Below are 25,977 nucleotides of genomic sequence, written 5' to 3' on the forward strand. Positions count from 1 at the left end.
ACAAATGCCCCAGGCCCCCTTCCAGCTTCCTTAGCCACTCTGAAGCACACAGCACCCCTGACCCCATCTTCCCATGCAGGTTTCTCTGCATGGTCTGAGCTGTGCTTTCCTTCATTTCTGCTCTTCTGTACACCTAATTTTGTCTGCTTTTCTCTTTCAGGGATTCCTCCACATGTGGATGTATGTTTATTTTTATGGATTTATCATTTCCTTTCCAAAACTGTCTTTTCTGAGATTTTAACAGGGAGCCCCTGGAGATCACTGGCCACACTATTTCCTCTCAAAATAATGCAATACTTACCAAAGAAACCGTAAGTGCACTCTATGTTTTATTTATAAGGCTGGAACAAACAAGAATATTTTGGGGGTTTTTTTCAAGTTTAAATTAAAAAAATGGGAAGAGTAGCACAGAAGCTGCTATTCACAAAAGACAAATATAACTAAAGAAGGTAAGTTTTTATTCCAAGATAGGAATAATGGCATATACAAAGTGATCGTTTTATAAACATTGAACTAATCTTTTATACTCGTGGGCTTTTTTTTTTTCCTTAGGGGAAAAAAAAAGATTAACTCTTTGGCATCATCTTTTAAAATAATTTCTTCTTGGACGGTTATCCATTAGAGTGCTTATAAATGTCTGAGATGGGTGTGTCGGAATGCCTTCTGATGGTTCATTTCTAAATATCTTTAAATTCTTTCTTCAGTTAGGGACACTCCAAAAGCACTGTGGTGCAGGGCAAGACAGACTCTGGTCCAGGATGCAGGAGTCTACTCGTCCATCCTTCTGCTCCTCTCCTGCACTGTGATCTTATAGAGGTATATGCTCTCTGCATCTGAACCCTGTCGTCTTCCAAGTGGAGAATAACTGCACCCACGCGGGCTGTTGGAAGGACTAAGCAGGATCCTAACTGTAAAAGCACATGGTCCAACGTGTGGCCTGTGGTTGGAGACTCTAACGCGCTGGCTTGATACACATTCTGGCAGACAAATGGACCGGTGAGCATCATGGAACATTCCTGCTGTCTTCTCTGCTCTGCCCCCTTCCACTCTGATTGGGGCCAAGAACTCATAAGAGAAAACAAGCTATTTAAGGAACGAAATACTGAGCTTCAGTAAATTACAGTCAAAAGTTTAGCTCTTACCAACTATTTTCTATGTCACTTTGGTTGTGTTTGTTGTTTCAAAGCAAGCGATTTGGTCCTCTTCCCTTTGTAAGGCAAAGTCTGTCTCTTCAGGTCAACCTCAGCAACCCTAATTTCCTTTCTGAAACCCTTTTTGTTTTAAAGAAAGTTTCTTTTCACTTTTGCCCTTTCTAAGAGGTAGGGTATTGACCCTATACTATTTTATTTTAATAGAATCATAGGTGCTCTGACGTAAAACCATTTGCTTTACTTTATTAGAGTTGATGCCTTTGGGCTAGAATCTAGAAGAGCAAACTTGTAGGCAATTACATAATTCTTAGGAAATGACCTTAGTTTCTTCCCATCTCCAACCTTTGTACTTAAAATGTTCTTCTGGAATATTGCTTTGTAGTAGGTGATAAGGAAACCCACATAGCCAAAATCCTATCCTTCACCCAAAATACTGGCACCTCTGTGAGAAAATCCAAGAGCGATCCTTTAGCACTAAGAGAAAAGTCAGGTTTGTCCATGGAAGCACATGGATGACATGACAGCAGGCAACAGTTTGTTCTTCATGAAACAAGCTTCAACAGAGCCCAGGGCCACGTGGTCTGGCCCGGTAACCGGCAGGCATGGGTTTGCGCTCCTGCTCACCACCAACTCCTCCTCGTTGCTCTCGCTAAGACTCCGTGCACGTCCCGGCCCAGGGTTCCCAGCACACAGCACGAGGGGGCAGCACACGGCAGTGCCGGGGCCGTTCCAGTTCGAGCACCCAGGGATCTCAGATCTCCTGTAGCCTCAAGCACATGAGGTTCTGAAGGCTCCACTCTTGCAGAGAACCTGCTGCTGTCGCCCTCAGATGTGCCGCCCCGTCAGAAAGAAGAGCGGCCGGTCTTCCTTGGCGTTGGCGGTCTGGAATTCGTCCCTCAGCCGGAACTGCCACTCGTCTTCCAGCTCGAGGCGGACCACCGTCTGCCGCAGGGAGTTCCGGTCCTGGCAGATGACGCACAGGGTGGCACCTACAAGCATGAGCAATGGCAGAGGCGTTGAAGAAAACAGGTGAGTTTATCCAAATGCAAGCGACTGCCTGCACTCTACTTGCAATAAGGAAACACGATGTTGCTTGGGAGGAAAGGACCAGACCACCAGGTGGCCTCCTGTGACTTTTGGAACGCTTCATAATCTTAACAGGACACACAGTGCGATTGTTAGTTGGGGAGGCCAGAAGAAAGGTCCAGAAAGAAGTAGGGGGAAGGAAGGGGAGAGAACCAGAAGCAGACACATGGGTCTGATCGCAAACCAAGTGGTCCCAGCTCCAGCCCTGTGTGAACTGCACTGTGCTACCCGCCTCCCAGCAGGACCCCAACTTCTCATCCCACGCAAGCTGCCTGCATCCAGGCCCGACGCAGCAACCCCCGCTCCCTGCCCAGCCTTGGGAATTCTCCCTCCGCTCCACTTCTCGAATCATCGATCCATCACTCTGGCTTGTTCATCAGTTCATTCTGTTGGTCTGTCTCCCTCCTACCCACACATCCTGTCCTCCTGTTACACAAAATGTTTCCCGAAGGCAAAGACTGTGTTAGAAACCTCTTATTACTTCCCAAGCCTTATAGAGCATTGGTGCTCAGGAAACACCTGCTCGAGAAAGTCAGAGTGAAGACGCCCAGGGTTAAGTGCAAATCGGTGAGGGATCCCAGCTGCCTGGAAACCATTTTTTTATGTCCTATAGAATCAATGTCTGTCACTCTCAACACCTCTAGCATGACAACAGCTACAGAAGGAGGGAGGTCAGAGTAAAAGGCAAAGAGTAGGCAACACCGCCGAGACGAGGAGGAAGAACTCGGGTACCAGGAGGAAGGAACTGAGGGAACTGGGTGCTGATGCTAAGAATCTGGGCTGAAGAGGAACACAGAAGGTGAAACTATCTCTTTGCCTAAAAGAAAGGGGATGTGTCTTGTCTCTACCCAGGCAGGTACAAGGGAATGAGAGTCACCCTGGGACTGCATCCCAGCCTTCTTGTACTTTCCTGGATAATTGGGGCAGTCATATTTCCTCTCTGAGCCTCTGTTTACCCACAGGCAAATAAGGATGAGGACCAGAAGTCATCTCCTCAGATGCACTGGGTAATGAAAGGCATTCAAATCAAGGTCCAGAGTAAAAGGTATGAGCAGTTACCTTTCAGAAAATGAAACTTTTTCAAAAAGCTAGCTCCCACAAAAGAATCACAGAGGTACAGCAGGAGTCCACTAAATATGAAGTCAGAGCAGCTGATGTTTCGAGAGTGGGGCCTGGAGCTCACATAGCACACAGAAATCTGAAAAAGAAGAAATCCAAGAGAAACCATTGTTTTCCCTGAAATTCTCAACCACATGACGCTAGGGCTTTGCATCCAACAAAGACTAACTGCTTGGTCAAGCTCAAGGCTGCTGGCGGCGGGGGGAGGGGGGCAGGTGCAGAGACGATATTTAGTGTTATTTTCAAATCTAAATCCTAAAAATCAATTCCAGGAAATTTCTCCCGATTATCTACTCACTAATTCATCCGAGCATCAGAAGTGTTTTGGCATCAGAGTCGGCTTTCATTCCTAATTTATAATATCGGGGGCAAAGCATTTAAACTCTCTCAGCTATAAAGCGAGGTAAACACCAGAGGCAAAGGAGCTCAGTAGCAGTTACAAGTCCGAGTCCTGGACGGTGGCGCATCTGTTTTAGGAACATGGTGGACTCGTGGGCTCAGCCGGGGGCGGGGGGGGGGGGGTGGTTCTGAAAGTCACCTGAGATCCCAGGTTAAGGTAGCAGTCGACCGAGAGCACAGGGTGGCTGTGGTTCTTCAGGGAGAGCGGGAAGAAGCGGTGGCTGTGGTGCTGCAGAAACTTCTCCAGCAGCAGCTGTGCGGGGGCCGCGAGGAACGTGTGCTTGCTGTCCGGGGCGCAGATGTACTGGGCCGGCACGATGGGCACGGGGTTGTCAGACACCTGCGCGGGGAGGCGTGGGGTCAGCCGCTCCCAGCCACTCCCCCCAGCCAGGATTCTGGGGGCGGGGGGGTGGCCCTGGCCCGGAAGACTCAGTCGCAGGGTAGGGCTGGCAGGGGAGAACCCAACCTTCAACCATAAAATTATCTGTTAAGAAAAATTGGGCTTTTCCCCAAGTGGGAAACTAATGAATGTGATCAGGAAGAACTGCCACAGTGATCACTCCATGCAGAAAACCGGCCGTCTGGTCTAGAAAAATCGAGAGAACCCATGGAGCTTGGGAACTCTCCCCCAAATCCAAGGATGCAAACTTCTGGGCAGGTTCGGCCTCCTCCTGGCCCCCAGATCGTATCTGCCTCCCACCTACCCCCACTGCACTTCCTGCTGACCCCTGCCAATCCTCTCCCACCACCTCCTACTCCAGAGCCAACACGCTTTCCAGGCTGCAGCCAGACGGACTGTCAACATAAATCAAACTCATCAAATCCTCCACTGGACACCCATCAGTGGTTTCTCATTACTCCTACAGAAAGTCCAGAACGTTCTCATGGCTGTTAAGGCCCTGCCTACTCTCTTCAGCCCATCTCTGCCACTCTCCCTGCCCGTTATGTTTCTTCCACACTCACCTCCTTGCCCCAGCCACTCAGCTCCTTCGCCCAGATTCTTCCCTGAACCTGGATATGAAGCCGCTTCTCACCAGCCCCCCACCCCCAGGTCTCTGCTTTAATGTCACTTTCTCAGGGACACTCACACAGACTCCCACCCCCACCCTTCGCACAGGGAGGTCTCCCTGTGACAAACATCACCCCAGCAGTGCTTACCACAAGGACACCTCGCTACCTACTTAACATCTGCCTCAGCTGCAAGGCTCTACACTCCTGATTGAAGGGACGGTGTGTTCAGTAAATACTTAATGAGTAAATGAAAATAAGTTATTTCATTCAGATGAATGATTACCAAATGTTCCCAGCTCTCCTATATATATCAACATGCAACTAAACCCAATGGAAAAGAAGATGATGCTCAAAATAGGAATGAAGATAAAATATATAAGCTAAAAAATGATACTGAGGAATATAAAGAAAAATTGGTTTTAAAAGCATAACAGGCTCCAGGTGCCCGGGTGGCTCAGTCAGTTAAGCATCTGCCTTCAGCTCAGGTCATGATCTCAGGGTCCTTGGATCAAGCCCCTCATTAGGCTCCTTGCTCAGCGGGGAGTCTGATTTTCCCTCTGCCCCTCCCCACTGTTCGTGATCTCTCTTTCTGTCGATCTCTCAAATAAAATCTTCAAAAAAAAGCACATCAGGCTCTTTGATAGACTTAATGTGACAAAGATCAGAATTTTAAAAATTAAACTTATAAATCTAACACAATTTCAGTAAGAAATCTTAGTGGTGGGGGTGGGTAGGACTTCATGATTCTCAAGTTCTTCTGGAGGTACGGACCTTTTATTTAAATGTCTTGCTACTTTTTAAGAGAAATGAGCATGGACTTTCCCTTTCAAAGAAGGCTTCACTCCCTGCTGATCGGAAGGGGCAGATGGGTAGGGGTTGGGGACTGGTATCCGAATTCAGACCTGGCCCAGCTCAGGATAAGTAAGCCACCACATAAGGATTTAGTGGAGACAAGGAAGGACAGAGGCTGGGAGGGGGCAGGTGGCACTGGGACTGGCTGATGTCCAGCATCAGGGCAACATTCAAGTTAGATGGAAGGAAAAAGCAGGGAATGGGGCTCTGGCCCAGGGATCGGAGAGACATGCCAGCCCCATATGGCTTCCTGGAAGACACAGACCTCTGAGGGTTTGCTGCGACTTTGCACCTCAAATTCTGCAGCTAGCACGGCCATAATCAGACCACGTTTCTCCCCACCAGGAGGCTGGCTCATGCACAGACAGCACAGCTACTGAGCCAGCCTGTTGGTGCGCTCGGTTATTTGGCCAGGCCCTGTCCGGGGGCCCGGAGATGAGCATGGCGCCCCGCGCCCCCAGGAGCTCTGTCCAACAGGGAAGCCAGACCAGGGAGCACAGAGCACAGCGACAGGACAGCTAGGTCGGCGGTGGGAGTGCGGGCGGGATGTGTACCAGGTGCTGATGAGAACCTGAGTTCAAGAGAAACCCGACAGCATGTTTCCCTTCCCGAGGCTCCCAATTAAAACCCTTTACTCACACCAGCCAGCGATCAAGCCCACGCCCCGGACCGGCCTCCCCCCAGCTCCCAGCCTGTTTGCACACCACGGCAGCCCTGGCAGCAGACTCGGTGGGCGCACTCACCTTGGACGTGATGTGGAAGGACCTCTGCCCACCCACTGCAATCTGCTTCTTCATCACACTAAAGCGGTTGAATCGGCAGAGCAGGAGGCCAGCGCTGTGCACGCGCAGGTTGAAGTCCACATCGTCACACATGAACCTGCTCAGAAGCAAAGGAGGGAGCGGATAGGACTGGATGCAGCCGCCCACCCCCCCCCCACACCCCACCAGCCACGTGGAGGGTGTGCCCCTGTGGAGGGGGGGCGTCCAGTGGTGGGGTAGGCTCCTTCCTCCCGTACAGAGGCATGTGAATAAGGCAAAACCAACAAAGAGAGCAGGCCCAGCTGCAGCTTGTCTGCACCAGGGCAGGCAGCATATACCGAAGGCTAACAGGACAGAAGCACGCCCATGGGCTGACCCGATGCTCCAGGCCCTGCGCGAGGGACTCCACAGACACTGGTTTTCATCTACCGCTTAAAGAGAAAACAACAAACTGCCCGGAATAAAAACAGGAGCCACTTTTTACAGCCAAGGAAAACAAAGCTCAGAGATGGAAGGCCTGTGCCTAAAATGCAAAGCTGGTAAGTGGCAGCACCCAGATTCCCAGCAGGGCGGCCTGGCTTCCAGATCGACGCTCCTACAAGGGCCACCTTGGCTGTGTGCCCACCGCCTGGCCTACGGAGACGCCTGATAAGTGTTAGCAAGTGGGTTATTCTTCAGATGTGAGCGCTTCTGTGACTAGACCTGGAGAGGGTATCACACGGAAGTTACTTTCCAGTTTTAAAGCAATGTGTTCCAAGAAGGAGACAAAAAAGCCAGAGAAACAATGTAGCACATATGTGGTCACTAAAGTATCACGTGGACTGAGGGAGGAAATTGCATGATCTTATGCAAATCTCCCCTCCACAAAATTCTCCGATGCAAAGGTTTTTTTCAGCCTGAGGGCTGAAAGCAGGGCCAGACCAACGCTATGGGCTGGAGGGCCTGGGCCCGCGGGCTGTGCCGACGGCCGCAGCCGGGCAGGACTCACCGATTCTGGTTGTACTGCACATTCTGGGTCAGGTCCACGTTCAGGATGATGAAGTCGTGCACGTGGCAGCGGGAGAAGGGCTCACGCACCTCACCGCTCCCCGTCTTGCTGGACCACTTCCGCATGCCAATCAGGGCGTAGTGGGTGATGTTGGGGGACGCCTCGATATGCTGCACGATGTGTTTCAAAGACACGTTTCTTTCTGACCAGGAAAATTCCCTGCTCGAAAGAGGAAGATTGACGTCCCTGGGTTGAGGCGCCAAGAGCAGCAGGGCCCTCTGGCTCCGGCCCGGGGGCTGCCTTCCAACGGGAGCTCATGTGCCGGTAGGTAGGGCTGGTTGGCTGGAGTCCGTCACGACCACCCCCGAGTGCCAGGCGCCATCCCGGGCACGTCACATCTACCATCATTTATCCTCATGGCAATCTCATGCCATGGACATATCACCCCCCTTTTACCAATGAGGAGAAAGAGGCTCTGAGTCACTTGCCCCGTGTGACTCAGCAGGACTTGGATTCAAACAATGCTGTCTCCGAAGCCCTTCTTCCCATCCCGTGCTAAAACGCTTTGCATTTCCGGTTTGCAGACCTGAAGGCCAAGCGGTGGGGAGAGCGCCAAGCTTTCCAGCACGCGTTCCAGGGAGGGGATGGGAAGGAAGAAGGTAGTGCACCAACGCCCACCCCAGCTGGACTGCCAGTGTCTGTGGCCCGTGAAGACAACAGGGACACCTGATGGCCAGGGAGGGGGCTGACGGCAGGGGCTCCAGGGCGAGGCGTTGGGCCCAGGCGCGCGGCTCAACTCTTCGGGACCCCAGCTTGCTTTTCCCCCACCAAGGGGCTTCAATAAACTCCCCCGGGCCCGGGCCAGCCCCAACCCCAGGACGCTAACTGCTGCTTCAGAATGGAATTCAGGAAGGCAGAATGAAAGCCAGTTCTCTCCCCGTCTCAGCCCTTGGCCAAGCTCTTGCCTGTGGAAGAATGTCTGGGACAATATTGGCAGCAAAGCGGAATTGCTCCTCCCATAAGCCACACGTAGCTCTATCATTCAGAAAACACCTTTTTCTAGAAAAACAGCCATCAGTGGTCATTGTTTCATTAGGATATCAGTAACATAAAAGAAGTAAACGAACCTAATGTCTTTTTTTTTTTTTAAACATTTTATTTTTAAGATTTTATTTATTTGACAGAGAGAGAGATAGCGAGAGCGGGAACACAAGCAGGGGGAGTGGGAGAGGGAGAAGCAGGCTTCCCGCTGAGCAGGAAGCCCGATGTGGGGCTCGATCCTAGGACCCTGGGATCATGACCTGAGCCGAAGGCAGATGATTAACAACTGAGCCACCCAGGCACCCCGAACCTAATGTCTCTTAAAACAACAACAACAACAAAGGGCACCTGGGTGACTCAGTCGGTTAAATGTCTGCCTTCGGCTCAGGTCATGATCCAGGGTCCTGGGATCAAGCCCCTCATCGGGCTCCCTGCTCAGGGGGGAATTTGCTTCTCCTTCTCCCTCTGCTCCTTCCCCTGTTCCTTTTTCTCTTTCTCTCTCAAATAAATAAATAAAATCTTTAAAAACATTTAAAAAAAAAAGCCAAAAATAATCAGGCAACACTGAACTGAAATATTCATGTGGCAAAATCACAAAAGGAACTATTTTACCAGTGATGTTGGGAGTCTATGTACCGAGCCTTTTCCACCCGTGCTGCCCTCCTGCCCACCTCCAGGCACGCCATTCAGAGTCTAAGTTACCCTCACGACAAACCTCCAGCACAGGTCTTACTGCCCTTCAAAAGATGAGGAAACTAAAACCCAGAAAGAGTTCAGTTGTGACCCTAATGTCACACAGCAAATGAAAATACACCTGGGCCTTAGGAGTTAGGCTAGGGGCAGGGGGCAGGGTCTGGAAGGCTACAGGAGGGAATTTCTAGGGCACTCGTGATGTTCCATTTCTTCACACAGGAATTGGTTAAATGGGTGTTCAGTGTGTGAAAATTTCTGGATATGTATCACACTTTCATTTTTTGTGGATACTTTATTTTTTTTAAGATTGATTGATTTATTTGAGAGAGAGAGTGCTCGTGTGCCTGAAGAGAAGGAGGGGAGGGGAGGAGCAGAGGGAGAGGGAGAGAAGCAGACTCCCCACTGAACGGGGAGCCCGTCATGAGGCTCGATCTCACGACCCTGAGATTGTGACCTGAGCCGAAATCAAGAGTCAGATGCTTAATGGACTGAGCCACCCAGACAACCCCGTAGGTACATATGGTGACTATAGATTGTGTGATTTTCTGTATTGATGATACATCAACACAATTAAAAACTCAAAATAAAGCTGGGCTTGGAACAGGAGCCTGCCCCATGCAGGGCCCTGTCCACCACACACCATGCCTTCTAAGATGAGGTGTCCCCCCTGTGGTCCTCAGATGGTGGCTGAGATTCCCCCGCTGAAAAGGAACAGGGTCGGGGGAGGCGTCTCACCTGCTTCTCTCCCCACCACAGTCGACGTCCACCACGTTCCACATCACGCAGGAGTCGTCGGAGATCACGATGAAAGGCCAGATGTCCTGTGGCTTGATCCCGAGCTCCTCCTGCCGGTTCCGCTCCAGCTCCAGGTTGTGGTAAGACAGCTCCTTGATCAGGAAATGGGCAGCACCTGAAATGGGCAAAACCACTCCCACTCTCCGGTCTGTCCTCCGGGGACACCCACACAGGACCAGAGCCCCGGTGAGAATTAGAGCGGCTCATCAAGGCCCACCCTGAGACCAGCCAGCTCCCGATGGTTCTCATCTCCGTCACCAACCTGCACACACACCTGTCTGCTTCTCCTTGCCGATCACAGAGAATGTGAATTAAGCTAATAACCAAACATCAAAGAAGAAAGAATATTCCAGCAGATCAAAGCAGCGTTAAAAATCAAAAAGCTTGATGAAAAATGTTAAGCACGTTCATCTCCAGAATATTCTCCCGAGCCTCCCTTCACAGAAATTTTACCGAGTAGGGCAAGTTAAACAATGCCTACCAACTCCAGCACTGTTGAAGATACTGGGGAGCACCAGCATGATGTGGTTGGGCCAGTATTTCTTGTAAATAGCCATTTCATACTCCTTGACAACCAGCACATGCAAATGGCTGGCACCATCCATAGCGTGGTACAGATTAAAGAGTCCATGTTCGTGACGGCCAGTGGTTGGAGTGAATGTCGGACTTTTTATACATTCGTGACTCTGGAAAACACAGGAATAACGAGGGGAAGTGCTTGTAAATATGGCCACAATCACTCCCCTCCCTTTGAAAAGTGACTCTGCAGCCTCTTCCATCAAATGATGGAGGCTAGAATCCAGCTTAGCCTTGGGACTTGCTTTTACCAAAAAAAACAGTGAAAATGATGGTATGCCAGTTCCAAGCCTGGCCTCCAGAGGACGGACACATTCTGCCCTCTCTTAGAACCCTCTCACGGATGAGCTGGGCTGGCGGGTGGAGGAGGAGGGACCACAGGGAGCAGAGACGGGACGGGCACCCCACGGTAACCACCCTCCCCGGCCATCCCCCAGGCGACCTGGCAGCTAAGCACAGACATGAGTGAGCGCATCCAAGCCAGGGTCACCACACGGCGGGACCAAGCCCAAGCTGCTAGCCCAGAGAATCAGAAGCTAAGTAAGTACTCGTTTGGGAATGGTTTTCTTATGCAACCCAAACTAACTAGCATCTATCAATTACCCAAATGCATTACCCTGCCAAATGAGCATCGACTGTGTGCTGAGTATATGTTATTCTGGATGATTTAAATCCCTCAATCCCTTATCCATACAGTCTAGCTCCTTATACACTCGGGTTGTGAATCTTTTATATAAATAACTAGGTTTTCTTCCAGTCTGGCCGAGCTAGGTCTTCTACTCCTTCTGAGTTCCTCAGAGCACCCACTACAAGGCTGTGATGTAGCTGGTGCCCAGAAGTTCTGGTGGGCACTAGCTGGAAAAGTGAGGGGGGTAACAGAGAAATCCTCCACCAGGGCAACAGCCCACCCCAGCCCACGGAGTAGGAGACACCCTATAATAAAGGCCCCATTGGTTGTTTACAAATGTTTTCAACGCTCGGTAGAAGCCTGCTGGGTCTGAAAGGCAATTCAAACCCCATCATACTGGCCCTCTCACCCAGAGAAGGAAAAGCAGCGTTCCACACAAGGCTGACACTGGCTGGGGCTGGTGGGAGGGCAGCAAGCTGACCCTGAGAGTGTTGGGCTGATCTGCCAAAGCAGGCATCCCTAGGAGGAGCATCCCTAAGGATGCCGGTCACAGAGACAATGAGTTATGAAGAGCACCCTCTTCAAAAGAGAGAAAATTTATCTTTTATGGATGACGTGATGCACCACCTGGGATTCGCTTCCAAATAACAGAGGAAGGCAGAAGAGAAGGACAGACGGATCGAGGTTGGCTGTGAGACTCTAGGCTAGGTAGTATCGGCTAGGTAACAGGCCTGCAGGGGCCACTACACTATTCTACTACCTTGGCCTGTTTCAAATGTTCTGTGACAGCAGTAAAGACAAGGTGGGGAAGGGATGAACATCGACAGAGCACCTGTCATCATCCAGGCACCGTGCAGGTGCCCTATGTCGGTCATTCCAAATCATGCTCACCGGAAGCTCCTGCAAGAATTACTACTGCCCAAGTTCACAGATAAGGGAGCTGAGGCTCAGCAGTATTCAGGGACAGGTTCAAATAACACAACTCAAAAATGGTAGAGCGAGGTTCAAACTGGAGTCGGAGTGACCCCAAAGCCCAAGCGCTCCCCAGCCTCCTCCAAGTCCAATCACCATCTCCAGCCCCACCTGCCCCACCTGCCCCACCTGCCCCTGACTCATCAGGCAGCTCCGGTCTCCTGCTCAACGGTCACTCGCAGCCACTGTGATGTCACCCCCTGGACTCAGAGCCAGTACCTTGTCTGTGACAAGGGGCAGCCGCATGCTCTCCAGCTGGCCTCCGGGTTGGCTGAAGACAAAGTGGTGCTCCTTGGACTTGGGGATGATGAAGTGGAGTTGGATTTCCTCTCCTAGCATGGAGTAAGAGAAGGCAAAGGCGTGCAGGGTGGACTCATAGAGCTGAGGTGTGAGGGGAAAGGACAGAGCTTGTCATCAGAGTCCGGTGTTACTTCCCAGAAGAACCCAGGCCCATCGTGGGCATGACAACACAAAGCTCATTGCCACCGCCCCACAGCACGAGAAACCCACCACAGGTTGACTCCGGTACAAAGTGTGGACACCCAGGTCTCGTTACTGGGCAGACACAGTGGAGCCCACACCCACTCAGACAGAGACCTTCCCATCTTTAATTCTGATCGTGCTTCACCCAGTGACGCCCCTTTAGACGCCAACCCCTTCTGGACTCTGGATTTGACCCAGAGGCATGCTAGGTTACCAACAAAAGCTTTCACACCATAGATCTCATTTTTTAATTCTAATAAATGTATTTTTCCATCACAGGCATTATGCATAGCAACATATTAATAAAACCGTGTCAGGGAGTGCATACACTTGTACACTCCTGTCACCCTCACTCTGTCTGGGCCCCCTTCCATCCCTGTGGTGCCGTAACGAACAATCCTATGAAGCAGGTACCGTCCCCATTCCCACTGTATGGATGTGGAAACTGACACTCAGAGATCTTGGGTTCACTCCTATCCCCAGGCCTACCCTCCCATCCCCTCATCCCTTGTCTGCCCGCACTGCCCCCTGGTGTGACACCCCCCCACCCCCGTGCCACATGGCTCTGCCCAAGCCTCCTTCCCTGACCCCCCTCCGCCTCCAGTGGACAGCCCCTCCCCAGACTGGCAACTAGCATGTGCGTTGCACTCCTGAGAATCCCCAAGGCCTGGAGAAGGCAGGCCACACACGACACCCCAACTATAAACTCCTACTGTGGCTCCACTAGAACCACAGAGCCCTTTGGGAGCAGAGAGGAGACAGAAATAGATTTTGACTTGGGGAGGGAGCAAAGGGGGACGTAACTGAGGAAGCTTCATTAAAAAGATCAGGGAGGCTTGAGAGAGGGGGAAAGACAGCAGGGGGAACTGAGGCTGGAAAGGCCAGCAGGGAGCGGGCGTGTGCCCTTCAGCACTCCTCACGTGGCCTGGTTCTGAGCCCCCTGCGACCGTGGCCCCCAGATCTGAGCGCCCCTGGACACGGGGGCGCAGTCCAGCCGGAGCCCAGGGTCTCCAGAGCTCGGTTCTGTTAATTCACTCTGGACAACGACCGAAGTGACCGTGACTAAAACCCATGAGCCTCCTCCGGTTCTTTAAACTTATATTTTCTCTGCTTTGAAAGAAAAATTTCATCTCCAAGGAGGAAATGTTAGGACAGCTTATCTGGAACAAACAGAATTACTATTTTTAATTCTTTAAAAAACTGCTCATATGCATTTTCTAATTTTGTCTCCAGTACAACTGAATAGTTTAAAAAAAATCAGTCTAGATGCTACTTCAGTGAGAGCTGAGCTCCAGGCCGGGCAAACTTGGGAAAATTAAAGCCACTATCTGCTGTTCCCCTCTGCAAAAGGGACAGAGCTGGCAAGCCCGTGCTCAGGCTGCCGCAGAGCCTTCTGGAAGCAGCCAAGGGCGTGAGCTATCCTGCACACCCCTGGGGGCTTCGTAGGTGTCTGACTGGCTCCCACCACCTCCAGCTGCCCCAGCTGCTCCTTCCTCCCCTTTCCCTTACTTAGGTCCGAAACGAAACACTAACTGTAAAATCCTGCCTGCTATCTGTTTCTTCATGACCGGCCTCACAGGCCCTCTGTGAACTTGCAAAATGCAGCTTTGCCCACATTAGGCCACTCCTCGGAGTTCTCCCTGAAAATGTCCCCATTCCACCTTCCCCACAGCACCTGATGCCTTTTCTTAAAATGTTTTATTTAAATTCAGTTTAGTTAACATACAGAATGTATTATTAGTTTGGGGGGTAGAATTTAGTGATTTGCCCATTGCGTACAATACCCAGTGCTCATTCCATCATGTGCCCCCCTTAATGCCCATCCCCCATTACCCCCTCCCCCCACCCACCTCCCCTCCAGCAACCCTCAGTTTGTTTCCTAGAGTTAAGAGTCTCTTATGGTTTGCCTCCCTCTGTGTTTTTATTTTTTTTTTCCTTCCCTTCCCCCACTACGTTCATCTGTTTTGTTTCTTCAATTCCACATAGGAGTGAGATCATATGTATTTGTCCTTCTCTGACTGAACCTGATGCCTTTTGTGATGTACTCTCTTGGCCCACCTTCCCAGTGTCCTCTCCTGGGACCACCCACCCCTTGCACTTTAGGGTCCAGCGACTAAAATCACTTCTAATTCCCCCAGAGACCCCATGTCTCCCCTCTACTGGTGACAGGGGTTCCCTCTCTTATCTGCCTCGGTCCCTTGGCAAATCCTTATTGATTCTTCAAAACCCTCTCCTCTGCTCCCCACCCAAGACGGTATCTTCATTTATAAAATGGGGATAATGTTATTGGCTTGCAGGGTTTTAGTGAGAATTAAGTAAGAACCAGACAGGAGAGTTTCCTCTCCGGTGGGTGTTGAATGGGTGAAGGTGTAGCTTAAACACCGACACCTCCAGGTGACCAGCCAGAGCCCGGGGTCAGTAGCCTTATCCATTTACCCGAGTGTCTAAAGTATCATTTTCTAGCACGTAAAAAGGTTAGAGGAAGTACTGACATATCAAAAGTGCCTAGCACGTTGCCTGGCATGCAGTAGGTGCTCAGTAAGTGCACACTGCTCGCCTTCTCCACCTAATTTCTATGCTTCATCAGTACTGCCTTTCCTGCCAGCCCCTCATTGTTCTGAGGTTTTGTGCCCGTGCATCTCTCCATCCCCAGACTGTGAGTCTTGACTACGGGGACAGAGTTTATTCATCTCTCTGACTGGTACATCAGCACTCAGTCTGCTGCACTGAACTCACTTCAGAAACTGCTAGAACGTCAAGAAAATGAAGACATGCACAGTCAGTTAACTCTGCCACTAGTAAACGTGTAATCCCAGGAGAATCACTGTTTCTGTGCTGTCAGCAATAACTCTGGAGATTACTGAAGGGACCTGGAGATACACGTAGACCGGGAAGCAAAGGCTTCCAGAACGTTCCACACCCTGCTCTGGAATGAAACCTGGAAACATCAGGAGGAGAGAGAACCAAGGGTGTCGGCCAAAACGCAGCGTGCGGGAGAGCTGCCCGCTCCAGGGCTCCTGGAGACTCGGGCCCCGGGCCCCGCGGCCTACCTGGTAGCGGGGGTGAAAGCCCATGTACTGCTGGCATTGTTCACAGTGGTGGTATGTGTTGTACGCCGCGTACTTGGACAGCCTCATCCGCGCCGTCTGACGCCGCACGTAGAGCTCCTCGGGCTTCCGGGCCGGGCCCCCGTCTGCAGGAAACGCCAGCGTCACAGGGCAGCTGCAAGCGGGACAAGCCTGCCCTCCGCGCTGCTCTTCCGATCGCAAGGAATGGAGGTGCTGTAACAGGGCTTCCCGAGACTGCACCCGGTCCGAGACAGCCGAGACCCCGCGGGAGAAGCCGACAGACTCTGTTCACACAGGGTCCTCCTGACGGACCTACAAATGTCTTAGACACAGATCCAAGGATGCGCTCCAGGACAACGCACATGGACTGCTGACCGCGGATGCAGATACCGTTTTGCAGATGAATCGCCTCCGGTTTGCCAAAATGACTTAGCCAGGTGAAGCTTTTAACCCTAAACCTGGATTAGAGACTGGTCTATGTGAAGGATTGGTCAGTGAAAGTGCTTCAGATAGAGAGAAGGTAGAATTCTTGGTGTGACATGGAGACTGGTGAGTATCCTCCTTCCCTTTCCACTCACCCAACTTTCCTAGCCTGCACTTAAAATCATACTAGCCCACTCATAGCCGGTGTTTGCTGACGGTGACCCTGAAGCCCTGCGGGGTGCTAATACCCTGAAAGTCAGTGGTCCCTGAAGGAGGAGGGGGAAAACAAGACACTGAGGCTAGAGAGGGAAATATGTGTGCTTCATTAGGACAACCCCAATTCATACATTAACATCCACGTCTCGTATCCCCTATTAACCAGGACCTTGAGGATATTCTGACCATGACACACCCCCAGGAGCGCGCTCATCACTGTCCGCATGTGCGGAGCCGCCAGCCTGCCTTCTCGGGAAGAGCCCGTCCTTGTCCACTGAGGCAGTGACCTCAGTTCTCTGCCAGGCACCGCTGGTTATTTCCCACCACCAGACAACTGAGCTCATTGCCAACACAGTTCAGCACAGCCCTTTAAGAGGCTCTTCCTACGTACTCTGGAAGAAGGTGGAGGTTTATGGGGCTGACCTTCGCTCTTTACGCTCCGAAGGTGGGAGCAAATCAGACTGGCATCTTCATACTTCGGGTCATGAATAATGTAGTCAAAAGGCAACTTCTTGAACAGATCCAGGTCTGGCCAGGGGTCACTGAGCTGGAGGTAATGCCAATCTGATTCCTCTCTGAGATCTGTAAGATTGGTAGAAACACAGGTGACAAACTAGGAAGTGAGAATGATTGATTTTTAAATGTGTACACGGGTGATGCTTGCGGGAGAGCTGTTGCTGAGTCTGTGCGTTACCAGGGGATGCTACTGTCTCTTGAAGGCTCCTGGAACATACCGCATTCTCAGGATTGTTCCAAGGAAGCAAGAGGTGCCTTTGGGTCTACCTCTCATCCATGGCCTGTGCTGTGTTTCCTGTGGGATGGGTTTGCATTTCTGGCTCCCATGTTGACTTCAGCTCCTCCCAATATACCTACTGCTTGCTCTGCACATCCCCCCAGCAAGCCCCACCCCATATGCAGCATACTGGTTCCCACTGCCAATGGAACCTAACACAGTTCTCGTTATCTTACATCTAAATGCTACACAGCCGTATGGCCAACTCCTCATGCACCTCTAGAAAGCCTAAGTGTTCAAGCCCACTGGTTTCTCCCTTCTGAATGCTAACACTACTCATGGCCCAAATTCTATCTTACATCTTACCTCATAACTGGTATAATCTATGGATGCTCATTCAGTGCTGGTTGGCTAAAAAAGTAAAAATATCTAGACGGTCCAACTAAAATTACATAATGTATTGATCTTTATAGCCATGGTATGTACACATGGGCAGAGTGCGTGTCCATCAGAGAAGACACAAACAAAGAAGAGGGAGAGGCATGTTTATTGCGTGTGTAATAAGTGCTCAGTGCTTCATATGTATCTTAATCTTCACAACACCCCTTAAAACAGCAATTATCCATGCTTTCGCAAAGAGAAAACCAAGGCAGGAGGAGAGTTTCTGAGAAAATGGGCTTTGAAGTTGAACAAACTGGGCTCAAATCCTGTCTTTGTCATTGGGATATCCAAGAAAGTGAGGACACAGAGACTCAACAGGTCTGATTTTCATCTGAAATTCAGTTCCAAACTGTTAGGGGGGAGGTGTGAAAGCTCAGAGCTTGGATGAAGAGCCTCCCTCCTCTTTCCTTCAAAGGAAAGACTAAGGGATGGATGAGCCTCCTTGGTTCCAAATTTTCTCCAAGTCAAAACTCAAACACAGTCAAGAACATCTAAGGAAATGTCTTTGCAGATGGCAGGACTTTCATCTCTTTTAAGGCTGAATGATATTCCATTGGGTGTATATACCACACTTTTCTTTATCCATCCATCTGCTGATGGACATTTATCCATCAACGGACAACACATGGTTGTTTGTGTATCTTGCCTACAGTGAATAACACTGCAGTGAACATGGTAACTATGAACATGTCAATTAGTTTGATCGTCGTGGTGATTTCACAATGTTATACACATATCAAATCATCAAGTTGTACACTTCAAATGTATACAATAAAAATAAAGACAAGTGCTATTTAGATGTCAGTGCAATCTACTCATTCCCTTTCTTTGCAACACAGACAGGCCTCCTCACGCAAATTTTAATTCCCAAAGCAACAGATTCATTTACCAGACCAAGTGGATGAGCCACTGGAGGCCACACAAGGAGGTAGTGGAGCATCAAACACCTGTTCAAAGGGAGTCTTACCTTAATCAGGGCAAATTCTGTTCCCTGAATAAGGAGAAATGGCTTTTTGCCACATACCATATACTTCCATTTTGCCCTAAGATGTGGACCTATGCGCTCAGCTGCCTGAGTGGGAAATTCCCCTGATGGATAACCCTGCTTTCTAGAAGCAGCCATCAAATCCAGTTCAGCTCCAGCTCTGCCATCTCCCAGCTGGGCGCCTGAGCATGTTACTTATCAGGAAATAAGCAATTACTCTCACTGGGATTTGCAGAAAGTTAAATGCAACAATTTATGTAAAGTATCCAGCACAGTGCCGCGACACTTGGAAGATACGCAGTAAACAGCGGTTATTTTCAGTGTAGCAATGTTATCTCCACGAAGGCCTCCCAGCGCTATTCTGATATTGAGCACAACGGCAAACAAGGGAGAGATAAAAGCACCCCTCAAGGCCCCCGGGATGAGTGGGATCACTGATCTGAAAATGCCACCTAGATGGGAAAAGACATCAAGTCACCCGAGAAACTGATTAAAGAGGATTCTAAGCCCACGTGTCACCAACGCATAACTCACTGATATTGATCTCCTCTTCATCATAAACATCCACTTCCGTCAGCCGGATGAGCATTCTTGACAAAATACTGAGGAACTGCAGGTAGGCACCTGTCTTCCCAATCTGTGAAGACATTGGAGTTGGAGCCAACGCTCAGTACAGCCTGTCTACGTGCAGGCACCAGCTGGAGCACCGGACAGGCTCTGTGTCACCTATCTCTTTCCAAGACCTCACCTCATTAAAGCAAGAGCCAGGGGGATGCAAAGCCACTTGAGGGGAAATGTGACCTAAAGAAGGACGGCAGGCCACAGAGGGACTCCCGTGAGCAGCAGACCTGCCTGCTTATAAATCATGGCAACGCATCTCTACTTTTAATTGGCCACATTTTCTAAGCTGTTAGAAATAGGACTTTAATAGCAAACTGAAGAAAGGTTGCTTCAGAAGATGAATTGACAATATAAAGCGTAATAATGTCTTAGAAGAATCTTGTATGGGGGCGCCTGGGTGGCTCAGTCGGTGAAGAGTCCAACTCTTGATTTCGGTTCAGGTCAGGATCTCAGGGTCGTGAGATCAAGCCCCGCATCTGGCTCTGTGCGGGGCACAGAGCCTGCTTGAGATTTGCTCTCTCCCTCTCCTGCTGCCCCTCTCCCCCATGCACCTGCACTCTTTCTCTCAAAAAAAAAAAAAAAGAGAATCTTGCATAATTAGATTGCTATTCTTGCGTTAATCGATAGGTCAAAATCTGTTGTGCAAGACTTAAAAGTCTGGCATCTCATTTCTCTCCTCCTAAGGCCAGGAAAATAATTTTTCTTCTCTTCCTGCTTTTTCTTCTTGTATCTTAGAGTCCCTTGCTCCCTCAGCCACACACCGGGCTAGGACACTACTGAGTCTTAGTTCACTTTGGTCACAGGTGGTTAAACGGGCACCTGTGGGCTAACCTCCCACCCTGTTACTCTGGGAATGTGATTTCTAAGTTCTCAGCTCAATGCCTGGCTCATACTCTGTACTCAACAAATGTGGATGAACAGAAATAACTAACTTTAGAAAAGAAAATATGAAATACGACCAGGTGAACGTTCAGAGAAAATACTTGCCATACATGTAATAATAGACAAAGAATTAACATCTATAATCTCTAAAGGGCTCCTGCAAAGCAACAGGAAAAGGTCAAATGCCTAAAGGAAAAGTAAATAAGAGAAACACACCAGAAAAATCACTATGAAAGTCGTAGCAGTGACCCATAAGTATATATATTCAACCTTAATAAAACTATAATATACTATTTTTCACCTATCAAATGGGTGAAATTTTTAAGATAACATTCAATAACATATGACAGTATGGAGAAACCTGGATCCCCTTTTTCAAATTTATAAAAAGTTAATATATGCTCATTCATTTAAACATTCAAGAAATACCGAGTGATGGTGAAGAAGAATGTTTACAAAGCCCACACCCTCTTCAGTGGCAATTCCGCCAGGGATTTCTTTTTGGTATTTCCGCACACAGACACATATACGTACACACCAATACTTATTTTCCTAATTGATATTACACTGTGTATATATTACTCTGCAACTTGATTTTTTTCAATTTCAATTTCAAATTTTTCAATTTAAAACCTTAGAGCAATTTCAGTGTCAGCATCTAGAGATCTACCTCCAACTTTCTATGGCTGAACTGTGTGATACAGTCGTACCCAAATTTATTCAACCGACCTTGACCAATGGAACTTCAGTTGTTTCCAGTTTGGTTTTTGACTATTGTAAACAATCCTAAAGTGAGAATTCTTGTACATGTTTTTGCGGGTTTGCATTTCTTGGAGCAGACTGTAAGGAAATTAACAGGCTGAGTCCGAAGGCAGCCATCATGAAACGGGACAGGACGGTATTGATGGGGGTGAAAACAGCAGTAACTGACCCCACAGCTACCTGCTCTCTACGGTCAGGCTGTACTCCAGGCGCCCTGTGGTTATTCTCTCGTTTACTGCTCACATCTCTGACTCAGGTGCTACTCTTTTCCTCATTCTCGGAGAGGACAATGAGGCACGGAGAAGGCTGGATCCTGCCCAGGGTGCCAGGTGTTGTCTGAGGCAGAATTCGAGCCCACTCCGGAGCCCACCTCCCACCTCTGCACTGTTCTGACAAAGCCCCTTCCAAGACCTGACACGGTCATCTTCACACGCTCCCAGCACTTGGCAGATGTCTCCCATTTTGACAACTGCAATGTCTTTTGTTGTTAGGAAAATACAGTGAGGTGAGAGGTTGGGATAGGGACAGGCCTCCTGCCTCCCCAGTACGTTTCACCAAAACCTTCCGGTGCAGAACCCCGGGTGGGGGTGGGACGGGGGTTCTAATTGGCACAGACTGGCCGTGGGGACCAAATGAACTAATGTGGGAAGAGCAGAGTCAGGGTCTGAAGGAGCACTCACAGAGAAGCTCTCCGCCCCCACATCCCGTGAGGCAAGCACCTGCGGTCCGAGGCTGGATGTGAGCCAGCCATGGGTGGCAGGCAGGTCCCAACCCCCAAGCCCCCGCCCACTGTGGGGTCAGCCGTCAGAATGGCAAGATGTGACTAACGGGGTGCTGTCAGCCCCAAACCAGCCCCCGTGGGCGTGAACACAAGAACCCCCACGCAGCCCAGGCCCCGGCCGGGCAGCACCCACCTGGGGGGGCCCGCTGAGCAGGAGCCTGCGCGGGTGGAAGCCGTCCACGCGGCCCTCAGCGCGGTTGCCGTAGTCCATGTGGTTGGGCCGGGGCACCGTCCACTGCCGGTAGTAGAGGGACTGCTCTGTGGACGTCATCGTCTTGCTGAGCAGGGGGCGGAAGGAGCTGGCCCACATGACCGAGTGGGAGGGCAGGAGTGAGGCGGCCTTGGGCAGGCCGCTGCTGTCGGTGGCCGTGACCATGTCGTACACCAGCTTGGGCAGGAAGACGATGGGGGGCTGCCGGCAGGCCTTGGTCATGGAGCACTGGGAGGCCGGCAGGACAAGCGTGCCGGCCGCGGGGGTCACGGACGAGGAGGAGGAGCCCGAAGAGGAGAGCTGGGAGGACGACGGGGTGACCGACACCTGGACGCTCCTCTGGCTGGCTCTCAGGCCGGAGTCCGGCTGGGGGGCCAGCCCAGGGCTGTGCCTGCTGATGACCGACGGTGGCCCCCGGCTCGCTTGGGGCCTCTGTCTCTCCCCGGGGACCCTGCCCTCCTCCGAGGGGCCGCAGGGCTGTGGCGACCTGGCCCGCTCCCCCTGCGACGGTGGCCCGGGCTGAGCCGAGGACTCGCCGCACAGCGCCGAGCCTGGGGAGGGATGCACCTGTCAGTCACGCCCCAGAGAGGACCCTCGCCAAACCGCCCACCACTCCTGTTCCTGTGACACAAAGTACCCCTACTTGACAATCACTGGGAACTTCCACAAACGAAAATGAAATCCCCCCTCTGGGTACACAGAAACTTTTGTCTTAGGACAGAGACAGGACTTGCTGAAGAGAGCGAGCCGGTGTCACGGGGCGAGACTTCACCCCACACTCACCCCGGCACCCTGCACACGGCCTCAAAGCCTCTCCATTGCAAGCCCCGACCCAATCTGTTCCACAGCACCCGGCTCAAGCTCCGCACACGCCCCGTGCAGGTGTTCCCGGGACGCCACTCCCCGCTGTCCCCCCGGGGAGCTCACATCTAGCCTCTGCACCAGCACAGTGGCAGCTTCTCGTGCAAACTGCCAGGGAGCCGCGTGGGACTCAGGACTCAGGAGGCTTTAACCAAACGCTGGAATTACCTTGCTTTTCGAAGGATCGGGGGAGGAAATGCAGAGCAGCCAGCCGAACCAGGACTTCCTTTCGCCCCTCCCCGACGTGCACCACGTTGAGGCCTCGGGGAGTGTGGCCACATACCGGGCAGCACCCTGCTCTCTCATATCATCCCAGCCATACGCACCAGGGCTCGCGTGGCGGCTCGCGTGGCAGCTCACGGCAGCCCTGCAGAGCTCAGGCCCGCAGAAAGCAGGGCAGACGGGACACTGCATTGTTGTCTTAACTCTGTCCTTTCCCAGGAGATGGTGTGGACAGAAGACAGACCCAGGGAGGCCTGCCTCAGAAAGGCCTTCCGGCCACCCTGCAGCACTTGGCTCAGCCTGCACCCCACGCACCACGCTGCTCAGGCAACCTCCCCTCTGGATCTGAGCTCCCCCCAAGGGCCCTACCACTCGGCTCCACGGCCTGCATCTAGCGCCCTTCCAGACGGCTCACGGAAGGAGGAAATGCAGCACTGGATTTCTCAAAAGGAACATCCAGATGTGCACTCTTTCCCACCTGGAAAGGCAAGGGCAAGGCACTTGAAGCGACTGGCTCAGTGTCAATGGACTGGCCCGAAGAGCACATATGGGGAGGCTGTGAGGGACCCGGGCACTGGCCTGGGACAAGGGGGACAGATGGGCCTGAAGGATATCAAAGAGGCACAAGATTCCAAAAGTAGACCAAGGGAACCCCAATGCCTTCATCCGCTTCCCTAGGTTGTGAGGGCCAGCCCAGTAGGACCCTGAGGATGGACACCCACACGGACGTTTCTCTCCGTCCACCCCCAAACCTCAGTTGGTCTGTCCCCAGTTGAATCCAGGGAAACTGTCAGTCTATAAAGATGAGACCCACCCTCACCCAGGTCTCCACCCTGACTCGGTGGCTGCGGCCAAGTCTCACCTCCCTGGGCCTCCATTCCCTCATCTCTGAAATGTATGGCAGCCAAGGCCATGAGAAGCGTCTCGTCAGAGACCCCTAAGACCTCAGGACCTTCTTCCGAGGAGTCCTGGCTAAGAAAGTCACCTCACCTAAATGAAGAACTCCAGAAGGAGAGAGCCTGGCTCATAGCCTGGACATTCTACTCCTGAAGACGCTGCACAGACCAGTGTGTCCCCAGAACCTTCTAGAAAGCTGTACCACCAGGACTGGGGAAGAACAAAGCACGATTCCTCTCTATTCTGAATAGCACAGATTCATTCACTCACCCATTCGCCAGCTCCCTATATTGTTTGGGGCAGACGACACCAGAGGCTACAGCATTTGGCTTTTCTGACTACCCCGAGCCGAGGACTAGGTCTCCCTTCTGCCGCAGAAGGATGTGAAGGAGTCCTCGTTCTGACTCCCTCTGGGCACAACTGTGAGGGAGACCCCCCCTCAGCCTGGCTCACTGTCACCCGTGGGCTGCGTGAGGAGGGGGCAGAAGACAGGAAACCAAATCCCCTGGTGTTCTCTGACCTCCACAGCCAGGTGACCACCACGCCCTGTGCCCAAGTACCACATGCCCCTCCACAGCCCAAGCCTCCTCCATCCTGAGTATCTTCTCCTCTGAGACCCAAAGGCCCTCCTCTAAGGGGCCGCAGGGCTGTGGCGACCCGGCCTGCTCCCCTGCAGGGACCGCACCCTATCCCTAAACTGCCCCCACCTGAGGCAAAATTACCTCTCCATCCACGGAACTGTCCCACGTTGCGTGTGTGTGTGTGTGTGTGTGTGTGTGTGTGTGTGTGTGTAAACAGCAACGCAGCCCTTGTACGCTATCACATGGCTGATGAGGAACCATGAACACCCTGAGAGCGGGTCTGTAGCTCATCTATCTTTCTGCCCTGACTCAGATACCAAGTCGGTTCTCGGTAATGGCTGCACAGAAAGACCGCAATGCTGTTTCACGTGGGCCAGTCCTGACTGCTCCCAGACACCAAGCATCCCTTAGGCAGAAACTGGGCATTTTACGCACATTTCCCTGTGGTCTGGGTCCCAGGCTCAGGGACCACCTGTTGCCTTTTGTTGCTTTTCCCCTAGGGAATCTGTGTCCACTTCTCTCTGCCTTTAGACTTGACAAGAACACCTGACCCCAGCCCCTCTCCTCCCCCAGGGCACACTGATTCCCTAAACCAACAGCTGCTGGGGGAGCAGCAAGGGGACACTGCCCAGCACAGGCCACCGAGGGAGACAAGAGTCCATGATCTTCTCCCAGCAACTCTGACATCCTGCCCAAACTCCTCACGTCCCAGACCCCAACCCAGAAACACAATCTCTAAGAAGCTCCAGTTCTTCAAAGATTCCCTTATCTTTCCAGTTCTAGGTGAAAATAAAGATCTCTTTTCATTCTCTGAAATCTCAAAAGAAACATCCAGATGTGCACTCTTTCCCACCTGGAGACTTACTGGATGCTTTAGAGGAGAGGGACGAAGACACCGAATCGTGGGAGCAGGACCTCTCCCTCTTCACCGGGCTCCTCTTCTCTGAAGTGGAGCCTGTTTCAAGACACACATGCTGAAAACGCCTCATAATCATCATCTCGTATGTTCGCCCAGCACTTCAGAGTTTGCAAAGTGTGTTCACACCTAGCATCCATCCATCCATGCATCCACCCATCCATGTATCCATCCATGCATCCATCCATGCATCCATGCATACATCCATCCATCCATGCATCCATCCATCCATGCACCCACCCATCCATGTATCCATCCATGCATCCATCCATCCATGCCTCCATGCATACATCCATCCATCCAGCCACCCAGCTACCATCTTGCAGGCACCCGCCTCTGACAGAGCCCCGAGGAGACAGAAGGGGGGCGACGCAGGCCAGTCAGGCGTTCACGGCTCATGGAGGCCCCTTCTCACGAGCCACAGCTACAGATGTAAGGAGCGCAGAGAGGCAAGAGCAGGTGACTTTCTGGAAGGAGTGACCCGACCTGAGCCCTGAAGGGCCAGCAGGGGTAGCTCGAAGCCATGGGAGAGCCTCTGTGTGGCCCAGAGGGGACAAGAGCAGAGCACAGCCAGGGAACCCTGATGAGCTGAGTGTGACTAACAGCATGGGGTACTGTGTGAGAAGCAGTGAGACTAGAGAGGTAGGCTGTAAAATGCCAAGAATGCGGATTCATCCCACGGGCAACGGGGAGATTGAGGCATCTTAAGGTCAGGGTCACAATCACGTTTGTGCAAGGTTGCTACAGCTCCAGCAGAGTCTGTCCCGGGGGCCTTTTAGTCTCTGTCTTACAGGTGAGCAATCTGAGGCCAGTAACGGAAGC

At 51.5% G+C, this 25,977-nt stretch overlaps 1 protein-coding gene across 1 annotated transcript in view; it reads right to left on the reverse strand.

Annotated features, from left to right (window-relative positions):
* Positions 1-332: 332 nt before the first annotated feature.
* Positions 333-25,977, reverse strand: part of GREB1 (growth regulating estrogen receptor binding 1) — a 71,425-nt gene continuing 45,780 nt past the window's right edge. Inside the window, exons 20-32 of the mRNA XM_045884108.2 lie at positions 25,105-25,194; positions 21,601-22,229; positions 18,956-19,058; positions 16,686-16,844; positions 15,606-15,748; positions 12,292-12,453; positions 10,378-10,582; positions 9,837-10,011; positions 7,368-7,586; positions 6,362-6,497; positions 3,895-4,095; positions 3,297-3,435; positions 333-2,140 (exon numbers count right to left, since the gene is read on the reverse strand). Of these exons, the coding sequence (XP_045740064.1) occupies positions 1,977-2,140; positions 3,297-3,435; positions 3,895-4,095; positions 6,362-6,497; positions 7,368-7,586; positions 9,837-10,011; positions 10,378-10,582; positions 12,292-12,453; positions 15,606-15,748; positions 16,686-16,844; positions 18,956-19,058; positions 21,601-22,229; positions 25,105-25,194 (2,525 nt within the window). The 3' untranslated portion in view covers positions 333-1,976. The remainder of the gene's footprint in view (positions 2,141-3,296; positions 3,436-3,894; positions 4,096-6,361; positions 6,498-7,367; positions 7,587-9,836; positions 10,012-10,377; positions 10,583-12,291; positions 12,454-15,605; positions 15,749-16,685; positions 16,845-18,955; positions 19,059-21,600; positions 22,230-25,104; positions 25,195-25,977) is intronic.

Source organism: Mirounga angustirostris, unplaced genomic scaffold, assembly GCF_029215605.1.
Source record: "Mirounga angustirostris isolate CCGP_5_RB_7025 unplaced genomic scaffold, mMirAng1.0.hap1 SCAF_10, whole genome shotgun sequence".
Lineage (NCBI taxonomy): Eukaryota > Metazoa > Chordata > Mammalia > Carnivora > Phocidae > Mirounga > Mirounga angustirostris.